The sequence below is a fragment of the Lissotriton vulgaris genome, chromosome 1_1 (assembly GCF_964263255.1).
Source record: "Lissotriton vulgaris chromosome 1_1, aLisVul1.2, whole genome shotgun sequence".
Taxonomy (NCBI): Eukaryota; Metazoa; Chordata; class Amphibia; order Caudata; family Salamandridae; genus Lissotriton; species Lissotriton vulgaris.
This window is the reverse complement of record NC_141685.1, coordinates 1673262158-1673282264: the sequence shown is the minus strand read 5'-3', so window position 1 is coordinate 1673282264 and position 20107 is coordinate 1673262158. Positions and strand designations below refer to the sequence as shown.

The 20107-nt window shown below is 43.3% G+C and overlaps 1 protein-coding gene across 1 annotated transcript in view; it reads left to right on the top strand.

Annotated features, from left to right (window-relative positions):
* LRGUK (leucine rich repeats and guanylate kinase domain containing) overlaps positions 1–20107 on the top strand; it is a 390949-nt gene that overhangs the window by 62498 nt on the left and 308344 nt on the right. Inside the window, exons 2-5 of the mRNA XM_086918919.1 lie at positions 1250–1357; positions 1476–1557; positions 5320–5420; positions 5753–5834. Coding sequence (XP_086775045.1) covers positions 1250–1357; positions 1476–1557; positions 5320–5420; positions 5753–5834 — 373 coding nt within the window. The remainder of the gene's footprint in view (positions 1–1249; positions 1358–1475; positions 1558–5319; positions 5421–5752; positions 5835–20107) is intronic.

The window sequence follows — 20107 nt, the reverse complement described above, 5'->3', positions numbered from 1 at the left end:
CTAATGCCACCATTTTGGAGACTTCCTTACGGTGGCTCTCATCTTATCAGTAAGCCTGTAGATTTTAATCTTCACATACTTACTGTCCCTGGTATCAATATCATGGGTGCACCATTTAGTGAATCCTGGGAAAAGGGAGGAGAGGTAAACTGTCCCAACAACAGATGGCAGTCGCTATGTTGTTCTAGGTTCAGGGTAGGGGAGAGGCTGACACCCTCCACTGACCCATCCTGCTCCTTGGAAGAAAAGAGGCTGGATAGAGGTTCACTCTCCTCGTCCTCTCTATCATCCGTGACCAGGAGCCTGGTTACTTCGGACATCTCAAAGTGGGGTTTGAGGCGATTGACATGCAAAACCCTTAAAGGGTTTCTAGGAGTCTTGAGGTCCACGGGTAGATGACCTCACTCTTGTGCTCTTTCACCTCTTAGGGCATAGACCAGGGGTCTTGCAGGGCCTGGTGCTTCACAGGCTCTACAACCCACACTTGTTGGCTAGGCTGAAACTCGACCACAGTCGTCCTCTTGGACTTCCAGATTCTCTTTGGCTCTTCCGGGGGGAAAAGCCAAAGCCAGCTTTAGCCTATGAGAGAGGTAGGCCTTCAGTGGTAGAAAACAAATGTAAGAGGTTTTTTTCACTCCCAGGACATGCCAAACTAAAGAGTACATGTCCCACTTTTTAAATATTGCACCCTGCAGCCGGGTTGTCCGGGGCCTACTGTTGGGTGACTTACAATTTATTACGTTTGCAGCTGCACACACAGGCTGCAAGGGCAGACCTGAGACATTTTTAAAGGGGTATTTAAGTGGTGGCACAATCATTGCGGCATGTCCTCTAGTAGCATTTAATTTACAGTCCCTGGGCACAAGTAGTGCCACTTTACTAGGGTCTTACAAGTAAATAAATATAGTAATTTGGTATTAGCCAATTTTACCATGTTTTAAGGGGAGAGCACAAGCGCTTTAGCACTGGTTAGCAGTGGTAAAGTCCTAAAGCCAGCAAAAGCGAAGTCCGCGAACAGGAGGATTAATGGCAAAAAGTTAGAGGGAAAACCACGTCAAGGATGCCTGTTATAACAGGTTTAGTCTGACTTTTTTGAGCTCGTTAACTTATAATGTGGTAGGTGTGTAAATGATGTTCGTTGCGAGTGCTTAACGGTCTTTTCCATTAAATTCCATTAATCTATTTCTCATAGTATTTTTATTTCAATGCGTCTTCACTGCATTAAAAGACTTTGTCTTCTTTGCTTTAGGAGGACGCTGCAGGAGTGTTACAGGAGCAGACTGTCATGGCGGGCTTGTCCAACTTGGGTCGCTCAGGCCTTGGCACCAAGCTGGTGTACCGTCATCTTGCCCTATCAGTGAGTATAATGTTTAAAAAGCAGAGCTGAAAGTACCCCCGACCCACCTGATAATTCTTAATTTATTTTTATGTATTCTTCAATATTGCCTCAATCTTTTCAACTTCTCTTTTCCCAGGGTCGCAATTTAAATGACATTAACATTCTCAGCGGATACAAGCACCTGCAGAAGCTGGATCTTTCGCACAATAAAATTAATGGTACGTAGGACTCAATTAAGCGAAAAACCTTGGCTGACAAAGCACCTCAGTTGAGTCTTAAAGGTGCCGAGTCATGTCCTGTGTAAATCTGATGACGCGGAAGCTGCTCTTCGTCTGTGTAGGGTCACTAATCTAGTAGAATAATGATGCAATTAAACTACACTGAGTTCATTTTGAATTGCATTGGGACTGTGTGCTTCAATTCAAGAGCTAAAACACTCCAGAAGAGGACCACACGTTTTCATAGTCTTGTCCCTTGCCTTCATCATTAACTGTTTTTGTGGATTGTTGCTGTATATAGATTTTTGTTCCTTTTTAATGTAGTTTGTAATAGGTATATTTGTTTCCAAAATAAGAGTTCTAAATCGCATGCCCTTATCCTTCTTCACCATGTGTTCACCTTTCTTTCTTTGTGTTTTTTTACTCACTGGGGCACTACAAACTCTTTATTCTCAGAAAGGAAAACGACTAATATATATTTACTGATATATTATTTTCTGTGGATTAAAAATGTTTTATTAACACTTATGCATGGCTGGCTTATGTATAAATGCACTTGTTGAACGTAGCAATTTCACTGCAAATGTATTCCATTGGATCAAGTGAGTTCAAGGTGAATCAATGCTCATTTAGATATTCATAGACTAGGATTCTTACTTACATACAGATTTCTCTTGTTTGTTATAATGTATACTGAAACACTAGTTAGGGGAAGCACATTCCAAATTTTACGCATGTACATGTAAAAAAAAAAAGCACTCTATCAATGATATATACAATATATACAACACAGTGATATATGGTCATTGGCATAATTCAATTAAGCCAGTCAGGGTCCAAGTTCTAAATATTAATAATGGAAGTAACTTTAAATAATGCATAGACTCACTACATTTGCCTTTCTGTTGAGTGTGACATGCTGTGATCCCTTCTCAGGTCAAGGAGATACAAAATCTAATTGAGGAGCTTATTATGAGTCTGGAGTTCCGCGGACCTTCAGACTGGCGGGGGCGAAGCAATGGTGGTCTTCCTACCACTCTATTATGACCAGGGCGGTGGCGCCGCAGTCTTGAGGCCTCATTATGCTTGGCGGGCCTGCTGTGGCCCGCCAAGCATATTAAGAGCTTTCTCTCTGCCACACTTTTCATGGTGGTGCAACAGCCATGAAAATTGTGGTGGTGAGGAAACAAAGGGGCCCTACAGGGCCACCTGGTGCCTCTGAGCCATGGGTGAATGCAGGGGGCACATGGTGTGGCCCCCTGTCTGGATGCACCCCCATGTTCCTGTACAGAATGAAATGCACAACATTGTGCATTTTCGGTCCGTGCAGAAACATGCTTTGACAATCCCCTTGCGGTGCCTATTTTAAAGGCACCGCAACGCCAAATAAATACCCGCAGCGACTTAAAAGTCGTAATCCGGCGATCTGTTTTGGCTTTGGTGGTGAGGGAGCGGTGCGGCAGTGTGACAGCCCTCCTTCCACACCACCAAAGTCACAATAAGGCCCTTAGTGGGGTCATTTTGTAATTCTTGCCTTTGCAGCAAAAGACTTGTGCATAACCCTCAGTATTAAGTGTATTTTTAATTATTTAAACATTTCTGGGCAAACTGCTGCCTCGTCTCGAGGGAGTGTGGGCCAAGACATTGATAAACACATGTTTCATGGCTTCCCCACTGAATTTCAGTTTTTTCATTATCCATTGGCAGAATCTTTGAGTTGTATGATGGATGGCCTGTGAGGTTCCTCATGGTCCACTTGAGGACTCAACGCTGTGTGCAAGTTACAAATTTCATTATGCTATTCAATAGCAATACAAGTAACGTGGACAGTAGATTTAGGATGACATTTTTTACATTGAGACTCTCAAAGTCCCTCAGTAATTACAATTATCTTGTGCCTGTCCTATAACACTTTTCTTCTTACTTCATGATCTGCTGACATTTTAATAAACTCCTTAGTTAAAGATCACCATTTTAATGGAATGTAGAGTTGTCCAGGCTGGGTTTTAAATTTGTGATTTGTAAAGATCAATTCTCTTATCTGGTGCAGATATGGAGTCACTGAACCATCAAATCGTCATAGCTTTATTAAATCATTCTGTGAATCCCACCTGTACTTCGTTGTTTTTGACAAAATGCTTTACATTATGCAGCTTTAAAAGTCATATTAAACTATTTTCCTTTCCCGATCTGTAGCTATTTACATAAATATTATTTGATAAAAATGCCCTTGAGTGCCATAGTTGTGCTACTCAATTATTTTTCCCGCAAAACACACAAGCCTGCAGTGACAACCCATCTAACCAGAGCTGTTTATACACTCTTCCAGTTGATCCTTTGGTTACATTAAGATGTTCAGGTCACATGTGCTTTAGTCTGGCCGCAAAAGCTGTCACAATTTGTGACCAGTCTTTTTGTGACCAGAAATGTATTTGAACTGACCTATCGATGATAGGTCAGTTCACAAAATGAGTAATCGTAGTTAGTCGCAGTCCAACCTACTTAAATAAAATTAATTTAGTCGGTCACAAATTACAACTCACTTTGATTGTTGGTCTTCTGTAAAGACCAGCTTTTACAAACCGTGTCTTTGATTGATTTTAAATAAAGTCAAGTTTGTTAACGAGACCAAATTCCTTAAAATAAATATGGCTTTAAAAAGACATTTTTTTGCTGAAACCTTTGTCCCAAATCTCAAAAAAAGGAAGGAATCAAAAGGGGAACTCTTCCCATTTCCAAATGAGTTGCAACTCCAACTTGGGAATCAGTAACTTTTAAATGTTTTGCAACTGGAATTTTGTTCGTAAACAGTGATAGTTCTGGTTCCAATTCATTAGTTGTATAGACACCCAAAACACACTTGCGGTAACAAAAAACAAATCTGAGTGTTTGAGAACACAAAACATTTTCTGGCTGTAAAAGCCGGGAAGTTTTGTTCAGTTTCTTTTCAATTTTAAGTACTTGCACCTTGTGTTATGTATGTAGTAGTTGGGCACTTAAAAAAAATACACGCATAATCATATTTGTAGGATATAAAAAGACATAATAAAGAGCTCTACATTTTGTCATTTGCAACACTTGTATCCGCTCTTCTAAAAAAACACCCACATAACGATGCTTCACCTTGAGATGTGTGCATAAATGCTTCTTATGCAACGAGTGTGTAAATATGAAGTCCATATTTTCCATGAGTTCCAGCTATGTTGCTGGTCTTCAAAACTTGTATATTATTCTTTTTATGGCGCTTCTGCTTATTCTTTCAACATGTTGGCCTTTTTGTTGTATCTTCCATAATCTTAAATGGGTCTCATTTGTAAGTCTCCGCACCTTTGTTGCGTAACAACTCCTACCCATTAAAAGGCAATTGCAATGCATCTGAATGGGGGTTACCAGTTACCCATCCTTCAAAAAAGTCCTATCATCTCCACTTTATGCACAACGTTTCAATCTCAGTTTAATAAATATCAATGTCTGGCAATATAGTCTAAGAATAATTTCTATATTTGTATCTCTTTGATAACAATTACATAGCTTTTAATATTCTGATTATTGTGCAAACATGCTCTTTATACCTAGTCCCAACAATTATTGATGTGTAGCTTATATGCGTTAGGGAGTGTTTTCTTTGTTTTGAGCATCACAGACAAAAAAACTCAAAGGCATCCTTATACCTTCCCTACATGTGCTTGTGGCTTTGTCATTAGTGCTACTTCTTACCATATTTTTTGTATGAAGAACCTGAATGTCTTTTTTCTGTTTTAGACTTGTCCTGCCTTGGCAACATGCCGTTCTTGCTTGAGCTCGATGCTTCTTACAATGACCTGAGCACCCTTTTGGATTTTGAGCCTCCCAGAAATCTGAAGGTAAAATATAAAAATTATTTGAACAGAAATGTCAGTATACTTTATGGAGCCCTCTGAGGTGTGTGTGACTCCTAGCTAATGACTTTCACTCTGTAATGCTTGACGGTGTTCAACTCCATGACTATCTTGTGGAATTGATCACTTGCAGGAGAGGCTATAATTGTACTCCGCGTTGCATTTTTCATGCTCAAAACAAATGAAAAGGCCCAACACTTTTTAAAACAAAGGTGTTGGACCTGCCGGAAATGCTGGGATATCCAGGCCTAAAGCCGTATGTGAGAAATCTTACCATGACAATAAAACACTAAACTGCTGTGCCTTTTTCTCTCTAGGTGGTTAATCTTTCACACAACATCATCACAGAAATGAAAGACCTGTCTGCATATCAAGCCCTTACAAGACTTGATCTGAGCTGTATCCTTTTCAAATGTGAAGGGGATCCTGGGACTAGTTAGACTGAATAAGAATAACACTCTCTAAATCTTCACAATTCAAATACAGGAGTCATCCAGTTATATATTGTTTGTGCTGAATTTTCTGAAATTTTGAATCTTTTGTAAAACATACAGTTTCACCTTCACATTTAGGTTTCACCTACTGACCGCTTTTAGCAGTCTGTTGGTGAGGACATATGAAGTACAATACCGATACTTAGAGTGAGCTTTAGCTCAGCCTACTTCTTACCACTGACTGGGTTTGTTTTCAGTCTCATTTACCATCATATTTGATTATTCTCCTTTCTTTTCTTGTGATTCTCCCTCTCTTGGAGCATAGCTTCTTTGCCATGCTTTTGATTGGATGACATGTATCCTTTTACACCCCGCATCAGGGAACTACTTTTTCCTTTTTCTTTGTGTGCTCCATGGGAGTACATGTGTTTTGTTACTCTCTCTCTGATTTGCTACTTCCCGCTTTACATCAAAGCCCCTACACTTTTCTTGTTGCACCCTAACCCTCCCAGCGTGTCTGTAAATTCACAGCAAAACATATTTTTTTGATGGGGTTTAACTAAAGAGCAGATATTATCAGGCTAGTTTTGTTTATTCTTCCATCAGCCACATGTTCATGAATGTCCAGCCATGTGTTATAGCAAGTGTGGGTGGAAGTCGCTGAGTTGGATAGCACGTTGCTTACATTATATAAAAACCTATTGGGTTTCGATTTATGCAGCTTAGCTGAAATTGTGAGGGATCTTAATAAGCAAATTGCTTCTTTTATTGGCTGTGGACGAGGCACTATTGTTATATTGGGCCAGTACATCTGAAAATGTATTCCCTGTTAAAAGTAACAGGTAATCTCAGCCTAGCTGGTTTACTCCTAGAGCCCAGGCAGAGACAGCCAAAGCAAGGGTGCAGTAGATACTGACCATTAGAGAAGAAACCTGTGAAAACTTAGTGAGATCTTGAAAAAAGAATGCTGCAAAGGGGTTCTGGAAGATTGTTAACTCAAAGAAAACCCATGCATGTCCATTTACTGTCTTGGTATAGGTAAAGAGGACATATCAGCGGAGCTCTTTCCACTTTTCCCCTTAGATATTAGATTTGAGCTTCATGAAGTTCCAGCTTCCATCCTAAGTCCGTCTCGCAATGCCCCATGGACCGCTTTATTTTGGCATACAGACTTTATCGTCCTTGTGTTTGAAAAGGGTAACCGACAAGATGCCAGTTGCTGCAGGCTGATCTTCCTGCTAGATTCTATTGGTAAAATAGTTTTGCATAGGATAGTAGCATGGGTCAATAGCTCAAACACCTTAACAGTGGTTCAATATGTCGCCAGGGAGGACTTTGTACATAGCAGCAGTGTTTAAATGTACAACTAACTATCACTAAGTATACAGGGTTTACTGGTCAAAGCTCTGGAGTATCCTCTACAATATGGATTTGGCCAAGTACTTTGGGACTCTCTTCGAGCCTTACATTCTTGGGTCTCTGCGTCAGTAAGGTATGGTATAGAGGGTGAGTGTACTGAGCCTTTTGGACTGGCGAAGGGTGTGCTCTTTGCCTTGGTCCCTATTTTGTTTATTTTATATGTGAATGGTTTAAATGCCTTCCTGCTTTCAACAGGGAAGAATATGCACGAGTTTGGCTCTGCCCCCGCCTTAATTTATGCGGATGACGTTGTTTTATTGTTATAAACTCCTAATGTCTTGAAGGAACTTATGGATAATTTTGTCAAATTCATGGATAACCTGCACATTGAAACACATTTTTCTTATACCCATTATATTGTGTGTGGCTCAAAATCATGTAAAAGAAGGTCAATTTGCATCAAGGGCATGTGTATAGGGATCAACCATTTTCCATATATAGGGTCATATTTGACCCATTCAATGTCTGGTCCCCTTGTCTCTCGAATAGGTGCCTTAGGTTCAATCATTCACTTGGAGTTTTGTTTAATTTTGCATCGAGCTTTGAGAATATATATGGAAGTATGTGAGTCCTTTTAGAAATAAATAGATGGATGTTTCTACCTATTTTGACCTATAGAGCTGCTGTTTAGGGATACTGTGGTGTTAAACAGCTACAGTGGAAGAAAACCGATTTTGCGTGTATTTATTAGGCCGCCTTCATTACTACCTTTATGCAGAAGATTACATAAAGTTAGCACCAGTGCTTTTGTGGATATCCATATGAGCAAACAAACACAACTCCTTTTATAAAGAGATCATTTCAGATCGACTTGTGTGTGATCTGGGTCATAATATTCATTGGCTCATACACATTAAGTGGTTTGTGGACGCCAGAACTGAACTGTATGCGTTTTCCGACAGATTACTGTGGGTGAAATGCAAATGGTGAAAAAGATGTATATCACTTTTGCAAATGTGACTAGAGAGAAGAAAGAATTGAAAAAATAAACAACTGCTGGCACAGAGTCCTATTTGACCTTTGTCAATCACTCCTGGGAAAGACCACTATTGACCAGATTTGCTTGTGTAGCATAAGAAGTCATCTTTGTTTTCACTCAAGTAAATATGACTCTTAAACAATATCGGCCTGCTCTTTTGATGAAACCTCTGTTCAGACCTTGATGCACATTGTTTTCTTTTGTAAATATTTGAATTGTTTTATGCAATACTGTTTATTAACAGTGCCTAAAGTATATGGATTCTATTAGTGCAAACCTGTTATTTATTTTTTGCTGATGCTGGATAATCCAGATGTCTGCTATTCTGTGGGAGATTTTTAAAGTCTTAAATACCATATTGTAAATCTATGATTTTATAAAGTTGTATTTAAATTATATCACTGTATTGCTTACGCACACCACTTACTCACACAGAAACTCCAACACTCCTCTGGAGGTAATAATGAGCTTTATTAATATTGTAGGCAAAGGCAATAAGTCACTGAAGCTAGTAAATTCTTAGGCACAGAGTGAAAGGCAATAAACAGTGAATACACCGCTATATATATATATATATATATATATATATATATATATATATATATATATATATATATATATAAAACTTTGAATACAGGTATATAAACAGTTAATGTACAAAGCACCTCACCAGATGCGTCTGCACCGGAGACTTCAACATCCCTGGCCAAGCACCGAAAACACGAAGTCGGGAACCCTGTAGAGACTGGGGCACAGGAAGTAATCTCTCCGGGCACCAAAGTTGTCCCGCGAGTGCGTCCACTCCAAAGCTGAGTTCCTGAGCTCCACCCTTACAGACACCGCTTTTTATAGTTTAAATCAACATGTTCGAGAAGCCTCTAGCAGGCGCTCTCGCCCATCTATTCACAGGTGCTGGCCCCATCTACGCATCGGATCCACCCGCACAGGCCTGGCCAGATTCTGTTTGGGTGCACCGAGGCAGAAGACATTCCTTTCCCTATTCCCGGCCTTGGAGCTTTGCACGGTGCATCCTCCCTCTGTCCTAGCGATAAGCATAGAATGCATGAAAACAAGCTGAAGGTACAACATAACCTCACGAGATGCCTTGCACCAGTTTGTACTGGTTTACGTGAAAAACATGTTTATGTTACTGCTGAAGTGTAACTAAAGGGCAAGGCAGCACAAAATGGAAGTGCGATGCAACAAAACGGAAGATCAGAGCATTGCATAGAATCGAGGTCAACATGTAATTTAGCACATGTAAAATGGTAAATGCAGTACAATCACCCATGGATAATGTTTTATACTGTTCACCTTAAAATCGACATTTATTTTTAAATTCTATTTAATGCAATGATTCATGGACTATGTCCTTGTACTTTATAGTTGCTTCTTACTCTATTTTTTTACAGTATTTGTTTGATGATTATCAGTGAAAAATCAAAGAAAGTTATTGACTGATTAATTGATTGACATTGCTCATTGTGATTTTTAAAGCTAGTCCACACATAAGTCATTTTGAATTGCTCAGTTTTCGACATGACATGGACACAGTGTCCAGTTTAGAGATACCTTAATACATGTTTGCTTTTCTTCCAGTATTTTTCTTTCTTTTTGCTGTACAAGCAAGCATTGGCATAGCTGATAGCTTAGCACTCACTTTATGAAGGTGAGACCTATTGGTTCTACCTATGGTTGTGGGTTCCTAGTTGGCAGATGTGTGCCATAGAATTCCTATGATTTTTCTATTTTGATAAGTCCAAAATTGGGGCTGTACATTTTTTATTTTTCTTAAATTCTTTTTATTGAACAAATACTCAACAACACACTTCAGTTATACAGAATCATTTGATAAGTGTCAGTGAGGGCACCGGGTTCAACATTTATATTCAATATAGTCATTCCATTGCAGTATAGTATCAGTGAGTTAATCCTCATGACATTCCATCACAATTATGAAACTCCATAAAAATCTCCCTCCCGTAGCATCAGCCACCATTGTAATTTGTCAGGTTCCTCTATACTCTACCCATCGACCCTGTATCTTGCCCCACCTCTTCGGACATCCACGTCCATGATATACTTCTTTTTCAGCTCCACAGTACCAGTCGAGGTCTGCCTTCCACTTTGTAACCCTCGGAGGTTGAATCGCACTCCATGCCCTTGCAATATTTCTTTTTGCAACTATGTCCGCTACCATGAGCCATATCCGTGTGTATTTCAGCCACGGATCATCCCCTGTCATACACAGTATATGCCATTGTGCTTCCAGCCTGAACTCCTGACCCACCACCTCAGACATGACATGTGCAATCCCATTCCAGTATTGTTGAATTTGGGGGCAGGTCCACAATGTATGAAAGAAAGTTCCCACCTCTCCGCAGCCCCTTGTGCAGAAGCACTGTGACCCATTCTGTGTAACAACGCCCTTGAGGTATATAATCGATGCAAAATACGAAGTTGTATAAGACAAAACTGTGCTCTTAAAGCCACCTCCCGGGGACTTCCAATTGCCTCTATCCAATCGTCATCCTCCACTATGCCTAACTCTGCCTCCCATGCCTCTTGGAGAGCTCTGAGGGGTCTGGAGTATTATTTATGATCTTTCTATAGATTAGGGAAATGGCCTTATCCAGTATTGGATCTAATGTTACCCTCTCTTCAAGTGGTGTATATTCTGGTATTTGTTCACCCATCTGGATGTGGGTTCGCAATGCATGTTTCAGAAGCAAATATTGGAACTGTTCCTAATCCGCATCTGGTACACTGCTCGTAAGTCCGCAAGTTCAACTACCGTTTGTCCTCTCCAAACATCCCCTAAGTTTGTCCTCTCCAAACATCCCCTAAGTAGCCCCCATGGACAGAAATCCAACAGTTCACCAACCTCCCTTAGGAGATCATTGTCCCACAAGGGAGTCCTTTTGGTTAGTTTCCCTTCCCAGCACAGGAATTTTGTCGCTTCCCTCCATATGCGCACTACTGTTTGTGTGTTTGAAGGAAGTAGTTTTTCTCCTTTTCTACGGTATAATGCTGCAGGGTATCCTCCCCGTCCCACTGCATGGTGATCGACTCTGTAAGCAGGTTCCTCTTGTCCTGCAAATGCCCAGGCATTAACCGTGATAAACTGCGCAGCCCAGGAATATTACCTTATATCTGAATTGCCAACCCTCCCTCAAACACTCCCCTCTGCGACTTGTGTAGGGCTATCCTGGAGCTTCCCCCATCCCACAGATTATTGAATTTTATTATTTCATGTTCAATCTTCTGAAAAAAATCTGGTGGTATCTTAAAAGGGGTATTCCGGAGGACATATAACAAATGTGGCAATGCCATCATTTTAAACAGGGCTGCTCTTCCTATTAACGACAGTGGCAGTTTCCTCCAGTGTAACACATCTCAGCGCAATCCATGTAATTGTGGCTATAAATTGTCATTCGGGAACTCCTTATCTGACTTGGAGATCATTAAACCCAGGTATTTAAACTTATACTTAATCAGTAGGCTTTCCCACTGAATGGCAGGGATTGGTATCTGATAGCCAGAATAACTGCTGAACAGTTTGAATATGTGTAGTTTGCGATTAATCGAGGACCAGGGGTTTGTGGCATATAAGAATATGTCATCAGCGTACAATGATCTCTTCTCCTCCCAACCATTCCCCTGGATATTCCTTGTATCAGTGGGTCACTCCTAACTGATGCCGCCAGGGGCTCTAACACTATGGCGAAGAGCATAGGAGAGAGCCGGCATCCCCGTCTCTTGCCCTTATGCAGAGAAATCAGCCTCAACACCACCCCATTCATTTGTACCCTGGCCAGCGGGTTGGTATACAGTAGCCAAACCCAGACACAAAACTTCACCGGACACATTATATGAATTGAACCCTAGATGGCAAACTTGTGGATGCTCATACAGATGTGACTTGCAATTTCTTTCAACTTGAACTGTTTTAAATCTTTGATTGTTCTTTTCTTCTAGCTGACATGAGAGAACCTAGTAAATAAGCAGTCAAGCTGTCTTCTTTCTTTTAATGGACTAATTAAGTTTGTATGTGTAAAATAGTGCCAATTGATACAGTTTTTCTACTACTCACCTTAGTAGTTTCCAAGTTTGTTTTTCCGTTGTAAAGTAGGTATTTATTTAGGCATACATATGATCTGCCTTTTCTGGCTTCTGTACCTTTCTGTAGATTGAAGGTTGGCTACATTTTCCAGAAGTACATAGTAATTGTTACTTTCGTCAGTTAGTAGTAGTTAGTATATCTTTCCTTGAATATGTACTTTTTCTTGCCCCTTTACATCTTGAATATAACTTGGACATATTGTGCAAGCCAGTATTTTTGGACAAAAGTCATTGTACAGATCTGTACTGTGCAGTCTGTTTTTAATGTATCTTTCCTCTAGAATGGCACTCTATAAACCATTTCTTCACAAGTGACTCTTTTAATTAGAGTTCTGTAACTATTCCTCCAATGTTTTCATCCATAAACCTATTCTTCTCTTTCCCCAATTCTTTACTTGTGAATTCTTATTTTCCTTGTTCCTTTTGTGTATGATATGTTTATTGGTGTTTAAAAAAGCTTACAAATTAAGAAAGCTTATTAATTGTTCATTTAAACAAATTGCTTAAAATGAAGTGCAAGGGTTTACAAATGGTTCATAGATATCCGTTCAATCAACAAGGGAGTTATTTGAAAAAGTCACACTGGCAGCGCTTAGTCCATATTTGCAGCGCATGGTGATCTGAGTTAAGAAGTTAGTATATTTTTCTGAAAAAGTAAGGATATTTGTATTAAACCATCTGTAAGGACCAGTCTTTCTAGTGGCTTGCCACACAACATCCCTATCCCTTAAATTGAGTTGTCAGCCTATTATCATTTTGGGTTGAGGCCTTGACTCTGTGGTGGCACTGGAGCCCAGTGACCTCTTTCCACATACAAAGGTCTAAAACCATTTGAGACTTTGGCATAGCTATGATGAGAGTTTCAATAAATAATTCAACACTTTTCCTCCCACTTATTCAGGCACACCTACACTGCAGAAATGATTTGTGCATGATTGCCCTTCTGCTGCTTCCGACCTCATTGCCATGTGTTGAGCTTTCATATTCAATGATTTAATATCTTCCTTCATGGCTTTAATGTCTACTGACTGTCCAAGGACCTTTTTACCACCCTCTCTGAGGCCTTTTCCAAGCAGATGAAGTTAATGTGTATCACCGCTGTGTCACTTTTGTGAGCGACTGTCCACCTTGATTCTTCCATTAACAGTACAAATTCTTTCAAGGTTGGAACAGTCTTAATTTGGATTTGGCAGTTTGGTCTCAGTGAATAGCAGATGTTCTTGCCTATGTATTTTGAGACTGCATACTTGTCCAATCGATTCTGCGGAGTTGAGCGGATTCCCCAATCTATTAGGGTAGCCCCACAGCACAATCAAATTTTGAACCATCAACTCATCTAGTATACCTCTGCACAAAGAAACATGACTGCAGATGTCCCTATTTTGCACAAGCAGCATTCCAGCTGTGTGTGGAAAGGATTACCCTTTGCTATAATAATAGTTCTTTAAGGCATGAACTCCAGAGGCCCACCTAGTACAGAGGACATGCAGAGCCCTCGATATCAACCTCACTGTCTCCACAATATTAGATCTTACCTGAGCTCACAGCCTTTTTTTTTTTTTTTAAACTCTTTATTGTCGACTGCACAATATTCCATACAGCATATCACTTTCACTTAATACATAGTACAGTAATTTTTACGTTTTCTCCCCAACAAAACACGTCCGTCATTAGTAGTAGCATCATGGCAAGTACTATATCTAAAAGAAAAACAGGAAAGCTTAAAATCCCACATTCTTTTTTTGATATGCTATGTTACGGTATCATTTGCGTAAACGTCGTTATGCATTACATCTTGTTATTAACAAGCCTAATCTCATTGAGAATAGAATGGACCAAGCCCCCGGTCCTTCCCTCCCTCCCCAACATTCCCACCCCTACCCTGTACGTCTCCTGGTCATAGTAAATCCAAAAAGTGCCACTCCTTAACGATCATGTTGAGCTAACTCGATACAATGTAAGGGTTACAAAAAAAACAAATCCTGTGCGTTTGTGGGCTCTTATACTCCTAGACTACACACACAGACACACAATGTATTCTCCTTCAGTTTACATCCCATCTGCCTGCGACGGTGACAATTCCATCTCTTCCAGTTCTAACAGCATAATTTCCCAATCTTGTGCCATGGGATGTTTCCGTTGCCCTCTCTCCTCTTCCCGTCAACAACGCACCTTCCGCCCTACCCCACCTCAGCAGGTCAGACTGCCACAATGATATTCCAGGGGATCTGGGGGACTTCCATCTCATTGTTAAAGCTCTGATTGCCAATAACAGAGCCAGGTCTAGGAATTTCAATTTAGCCTTTTGTTGTTTGGGACATTTACGGAACCCCACCAAACAATACAGAGCATCCTCTGGCACCGACAGGGCAGTGACCGTACGCAGTACCTGACAGATTCCTGCCCAATAACTTTGCAGTCGCTGGCATGCCCATAGCATATGAAGACAGCCAGCCTCGTCCTCCTTACAACGTGGGCAACAGTGGGGAGAGTCTGGGAACATTCTATGCAGCCTTTGTGGGGTAACGTATGCCCTATGTAACACCATAACCTGTATGAATTTAAATGTGATGTTCCTTGATACATTCCTGGGATGTTCAAGAACAGTTTGCCAAGCCCTATCCGACAGTACCTCTCCTGTGTCCTGTGCCCAGATGTCTCTAAGTGTGGTGAGTGGAGTAGCTGCATGTCCTCTGATCCCTGTGTAAAGCCACCGTACCAAATGGCCACCCGCTCCCATGTAGTAGAGTAAGTGAACCAATTCGTGTTGCGTAGGTTTAAGCCTCTGTGGAGCCCAGGTATGTCTTATGTAGTGTGATACTGTAGCGTGCAGTGGGTATAACCTCTGGGGAGCACCCGTGGCCTGCATAAAGGAGTCGTGATCCAATGAGGTATCGTCCCCAAAAAAGGCACCCACATCCTCCACCCCAGCTTCTGTCCAGGGCCGTAGTCTGCGCTGAGTAAGTCTACCCTGCGGTGTTGGAATGCCTAATAGAGGAACGTTCTGTGCAAAGGGCACTGTCGCTGATGTATATGCTAGTGCCTTCCTCCAGCACACCAGGGCTGTGCGCAGGAGAGGATGGCAATCCGGAGGAAGCCCGCTTCTCGGCAATAACAGGGAATGCAGTTCTCCCCGTGCCAGCCGGTCTGGCGTAAAAACAATCTTGTGCAGATTCCTGCCCGCTACCCATCGCGCCAGCCACTGGAGTTGACTGGCATAGTAATATCCGCGCAGGTCTGGCACACCGAGGCCCCCCAATCTAGTCCCTAGTTGAAGCTTTCGGAGGCTGATACGTCTCCGGCCGGATCCCCAGATGAGATTTATCAATATCGTATTCAATGTATTAAATATCTGTTGTGGGAGGATGACAGGCAAATTAACAAAATAATATAGCATGCGGGGGAGCATGACCATCTTTGAGATGGCGATTCTACCCATGACGGATAGGGGCAAGGACGTCCAAAACCCCACACTGCTGCGGAGGCTAGTAATGGCTCTTCTAACATTGCCCTCAATCTGGTCCTCAGGCAATCTTTATACTTGTATACCCAGATATCTGAACGTGGTCTGGGCTACCGGGATCTGGTATCTCCCAAATTGAAGGAGAGGGGGGGGGGGGGGGGGTGTCAGGTCTCTGAAATAAAAGGCAGTGGATTTTCCAGGGTTAATGGCTAGGCCAGACACCTCCTCAAAACAACTAAAAATGTCAGATATAGTCGAGTGATCATCTTCTAGGTCCCGAAGGTACAATAAGATATCGTCTGCGTATATTGATATCAGGTTGTGTGTTCCTCCAATCGAGACCCATCTGTTCCCCATGAGCCCGGAGGGCTATAGCTAGGGGCTCCAGTGTTATTACATACAAAATGGGCGATAGGGGGCAGCCCTGCAGAGTGCCTCTGTATACTGGGTAGCTGTCTGAAATGTATCGGCTTGTACGTGCTCGGGCAGAGGGATCTGTGTATAGCAGTCTCACCCATTTTAGTAAGGAATCCGGGAAACCGAAGCGCCGCAAGGTTTCAAACATAAACGTCCATGACAGAGAGTTGAACGCTTGTTTGAGGTCCAGTGCTATACAGCATGCCTGGGAGAACTCCTGTGGTGTGGCCGTCATAAGGGCATGGAGTCTCCGCGTATTCTGGGATGTACTCCTACCTGGGAGAAAGCCGCATTGATCCGGGTGTACCAGGGCGGGAAGATGGGGTTGTATCCTTAAAGCAATGACCTTACTGAATATCTTGTACTCTGTTGAGAGCATTGAGAGGGGCCTATAATTAGTCAATTTGAGCGTATCCCTTCCGGGTTTGGGTATGGATGGGACCAGGGCTTGCATTGTTGATGCGGGCAAGTGACCCTCCTCAAATGCCGCCTTATATACCTTTTCTAGGATGGGCACCAGGATTTCGGGCTATGTCTGGTAAAACTCTACTGGGAGCCCGTCCATGCCCGGTGTCTTATTTCGATTAAGGGACCGGATGGCAGCGCAAATTTCCTGTTGTGTGATGGGGCCATCAACCTCCTTCTGTACGTCATTTGACGAGGCTGGGAAGGGCAGGTCTTGAAGGAACTCTGCCAAACGGTCTGGGACTTCTGTGGGGAAAGGAGCATATAACGCTCGCAAGTGGTCGTGGAACGCCCTATTAATCTCGGACTGCATATGGACTATGCCGCCCGACATGTCATGAATCTGGGTAATCATCGGGGGGTCCGGACTATCCCGTACCAGTCGGGCCAGTAAGGTGCCCGACCTGTTGGCTTCAGCATGTTGACGGTGTAAATAATCTTTATGGTCAATGGTCCTCAGAGTTTCTAGTAGCTCTGCATGGTCGATGTTTCCTGCTTGCAATTCCCCCTTCTTCCCCGGGTCTACACTTGCCTCCCTCTCCAATATTTTCAGTCGGTTCTCGACTTCGCAGAGTCTCTTATGAATTTCCTGTCGGGCCCCCACCAACTGACCAATAGCGGCACCCCGTATTACTACTTTCATGGCATCCCATAACACCAGGTTGGACGTTGCAGAGTCCCAGTTGTCGAGAAAGTAATTATTTAAGGTGTCAGACAGGGATGTACAAAAGGGGCCTTCTTCCAAAAGCAATGGATTAAGTCTCCAAGTGGGCACCAGGGACGGCACCCTACCCCAGAGACGGTCAAGTGTCAGAGGTCTATGATCGGAGAAAGCTTTGGCTAGATATTCCGAGGTACTAATCTTCGTCATTAGGGATCTAGAACAAACAAATCTATCAATTTGTGTGTGTAGGTTATGTACTGGGGAATAATAGCAATACTCCTGGTGGGTCGGGTTTAATTCTCACCAGGTGTCAACTAGTCCCCAGCCCGTAGCCCAGGCCGTATACGTCTCAGCCAATTTAGCTACCCCAGTCATCTGGAGAGGGGGGTGCGATCTATCCAGGCCCACATCTAATACCATATTCCAATCACCGCCCAGAATCCAGGGGATATCCACCCAGTCCGATAATGCCCGACTCACCTTACAAAGAAATGTATCTTGGTCAAAATTCAGGGCATATATGCTGCCAATAACCAGTAATGTGCCATCTAGTGTACCTTTCACCATGATGTACCTCCCCTGATCATCCATCTTCCTCTCTATCTCCACAAAGGGTGTCCCGTGTCGGACCCATATGGTCGCCCCTCTGGTAAGACGTGGAATAAATAATGCCCCTCCACCTCTTTCTCAGTGTCTGAGCTTCGGATGCCGTTAGGTGGGATTCCTGCAAAAATGTAATCTGTGTGTGATGCCGCAATAAAAACGCATGAATCCGATGCCTTTTCTGTATCGCACCGAGCCCACGCACATTCCAGGTAGCCATTCTATAGGACCCTATTACGTCAGCCATAATCCTCCTCGGCCTGATCTCGGAGAGTTAGTATGACTTTCCCTAAGCATAGTATGAATAGCAACCAGGAGACACCTTCATTCCTTTCCAAAAACAGAACTAACTTGGCGCAGCAAAGTAACCGTGCTGAGCCGAACAGAAAAATCATGAACATAATAATCCAAACACAGGTGCATACGCCATTAGGGGTGGCCAAGCACTATTCTAGTCATCTTAACTGTCATACTGGGTGCCGCTGGCTCAACGTTAAGCCAACCTAGGGGTACTATTATCAGGAGCTTATTCTTAGTTACCTTCTGGAGGTCCCTAATAGGGGGACATAAGGATCTATCTGGGTACAGCAAACCAAGGTGGCCCCGCCCCCAACTCCCACTCAGCAGGGGAGCAAGCCCTCCCCCGGTCCCGCCCCATGAGATCAAAATAAATACAGTTCCCCAGCCCTCTCGGCACCTCCCCGAGCGGCAAAGTTACAAATAACAATCAAGTGTCACAAAAAGGATACCAAAAGTCGTCAAGTGGTCTAACTGCTCCAGGCCGGGCCTTATGTCCTCTTAATTGTCCAGCATATCGTCTGCTGCTCTGGGTGTGACAGTTGGGAATAAAATCCCGCTGTGGTCCGAGTCAGAATGAATCGTGCTGTCGTCTGTGTCCGTGCTAATCTTCTCCTGATCCTCCCGAAAGTTGCCCACCATAGCGATGGCCCCCAGCTGATCATCCTTCTGTTGTTCCCGCAACGGGCCGCGTCATCTTGATCTGCTCCCTGGGACAGGAGAGTCTCTGTCATCTTGTCCTGAACCTCTCCTCGATCCACCGGTAGATGTGCCCTGGGTAGCCTCCTGGCTACCGTCAATGCCCATCACTTCCAGCCACTCCTCTACATCCGTGGGACTCTCAAAGAAATGCGTTTTTTTATCATACACAATCTTTAATCGAGCAGGGAACAGTAACGCGTATTTCAACTTGGCCTTTTGGAGTTTCTTTTTTACCTCCAGGTATGAAGAACATTGTTTTTGCACCATATTGCTATAGTCCGGATACAGGGATATTCGTCGGTTCTCATATTGTATAAGGGATTTCTCTCTCGCCTCTTGGAGGAGGACATCCATGTCCCGATAGTTTAGTATCCTTACGATCAGGGGGCGAGGCGGGCGGACTGGTCTAGGCCTTCCAGTGGGGATGCGGTGTGCTCTTTCCACACAGAAGTGTGATGACAGGCCTTCTGCAGTGACGTGGTCCCGAAACCATTGTTCCATGAAATCCGCTGGGTGAGTCCCCTCGCAGCGCTCCGGAAGGTCAATGACGCGGATGTTATTGCGTCAATTGCGGCCTTGCGCATCCTCCACGCGGTCTATCAAGGAGGCAACCTGCTGCTGTAACTGCTGGATAGAGGTAGTATGGTCTGCCACCGTCTGGGTGAGGTCTGCAACCGCAAGGCCCTGATCCTTAAACTTGTCAGCCAGTTTATTGTGGTCTGCCTTAACCAGGGATAGGTTGGTGGTGAGGGCCCCCAGCTGCAACTCCATTGCCGACCTGGAATCCCTGATCTCTTTCAGGATCAAGTGCAGTTTGTTGTTCTCCAGCAGGGGTCGACTCAGTAGCCCTCAACAGAGCCCTTCCCTCCTCAGCGTCCTAGGTCTGCTGCACAGCAGCCGGGTCCTCCCGGCCCTCCGGTGCCCTTGCCCCTTTTCAGACCATGGTAAGGTAGGTCAGCGACTGTCCAACTTTCTGCGTGTGCGCGCTACCCAACCCGGACACTATAGCATAGGGTATTTCCGTGGGGCACGACACCTCCTCACGCCACCCCGCCGACTCCGCCTCACCGGAATGCAGGTCACAGCGCAACGCTCCGGGGCGAAGAG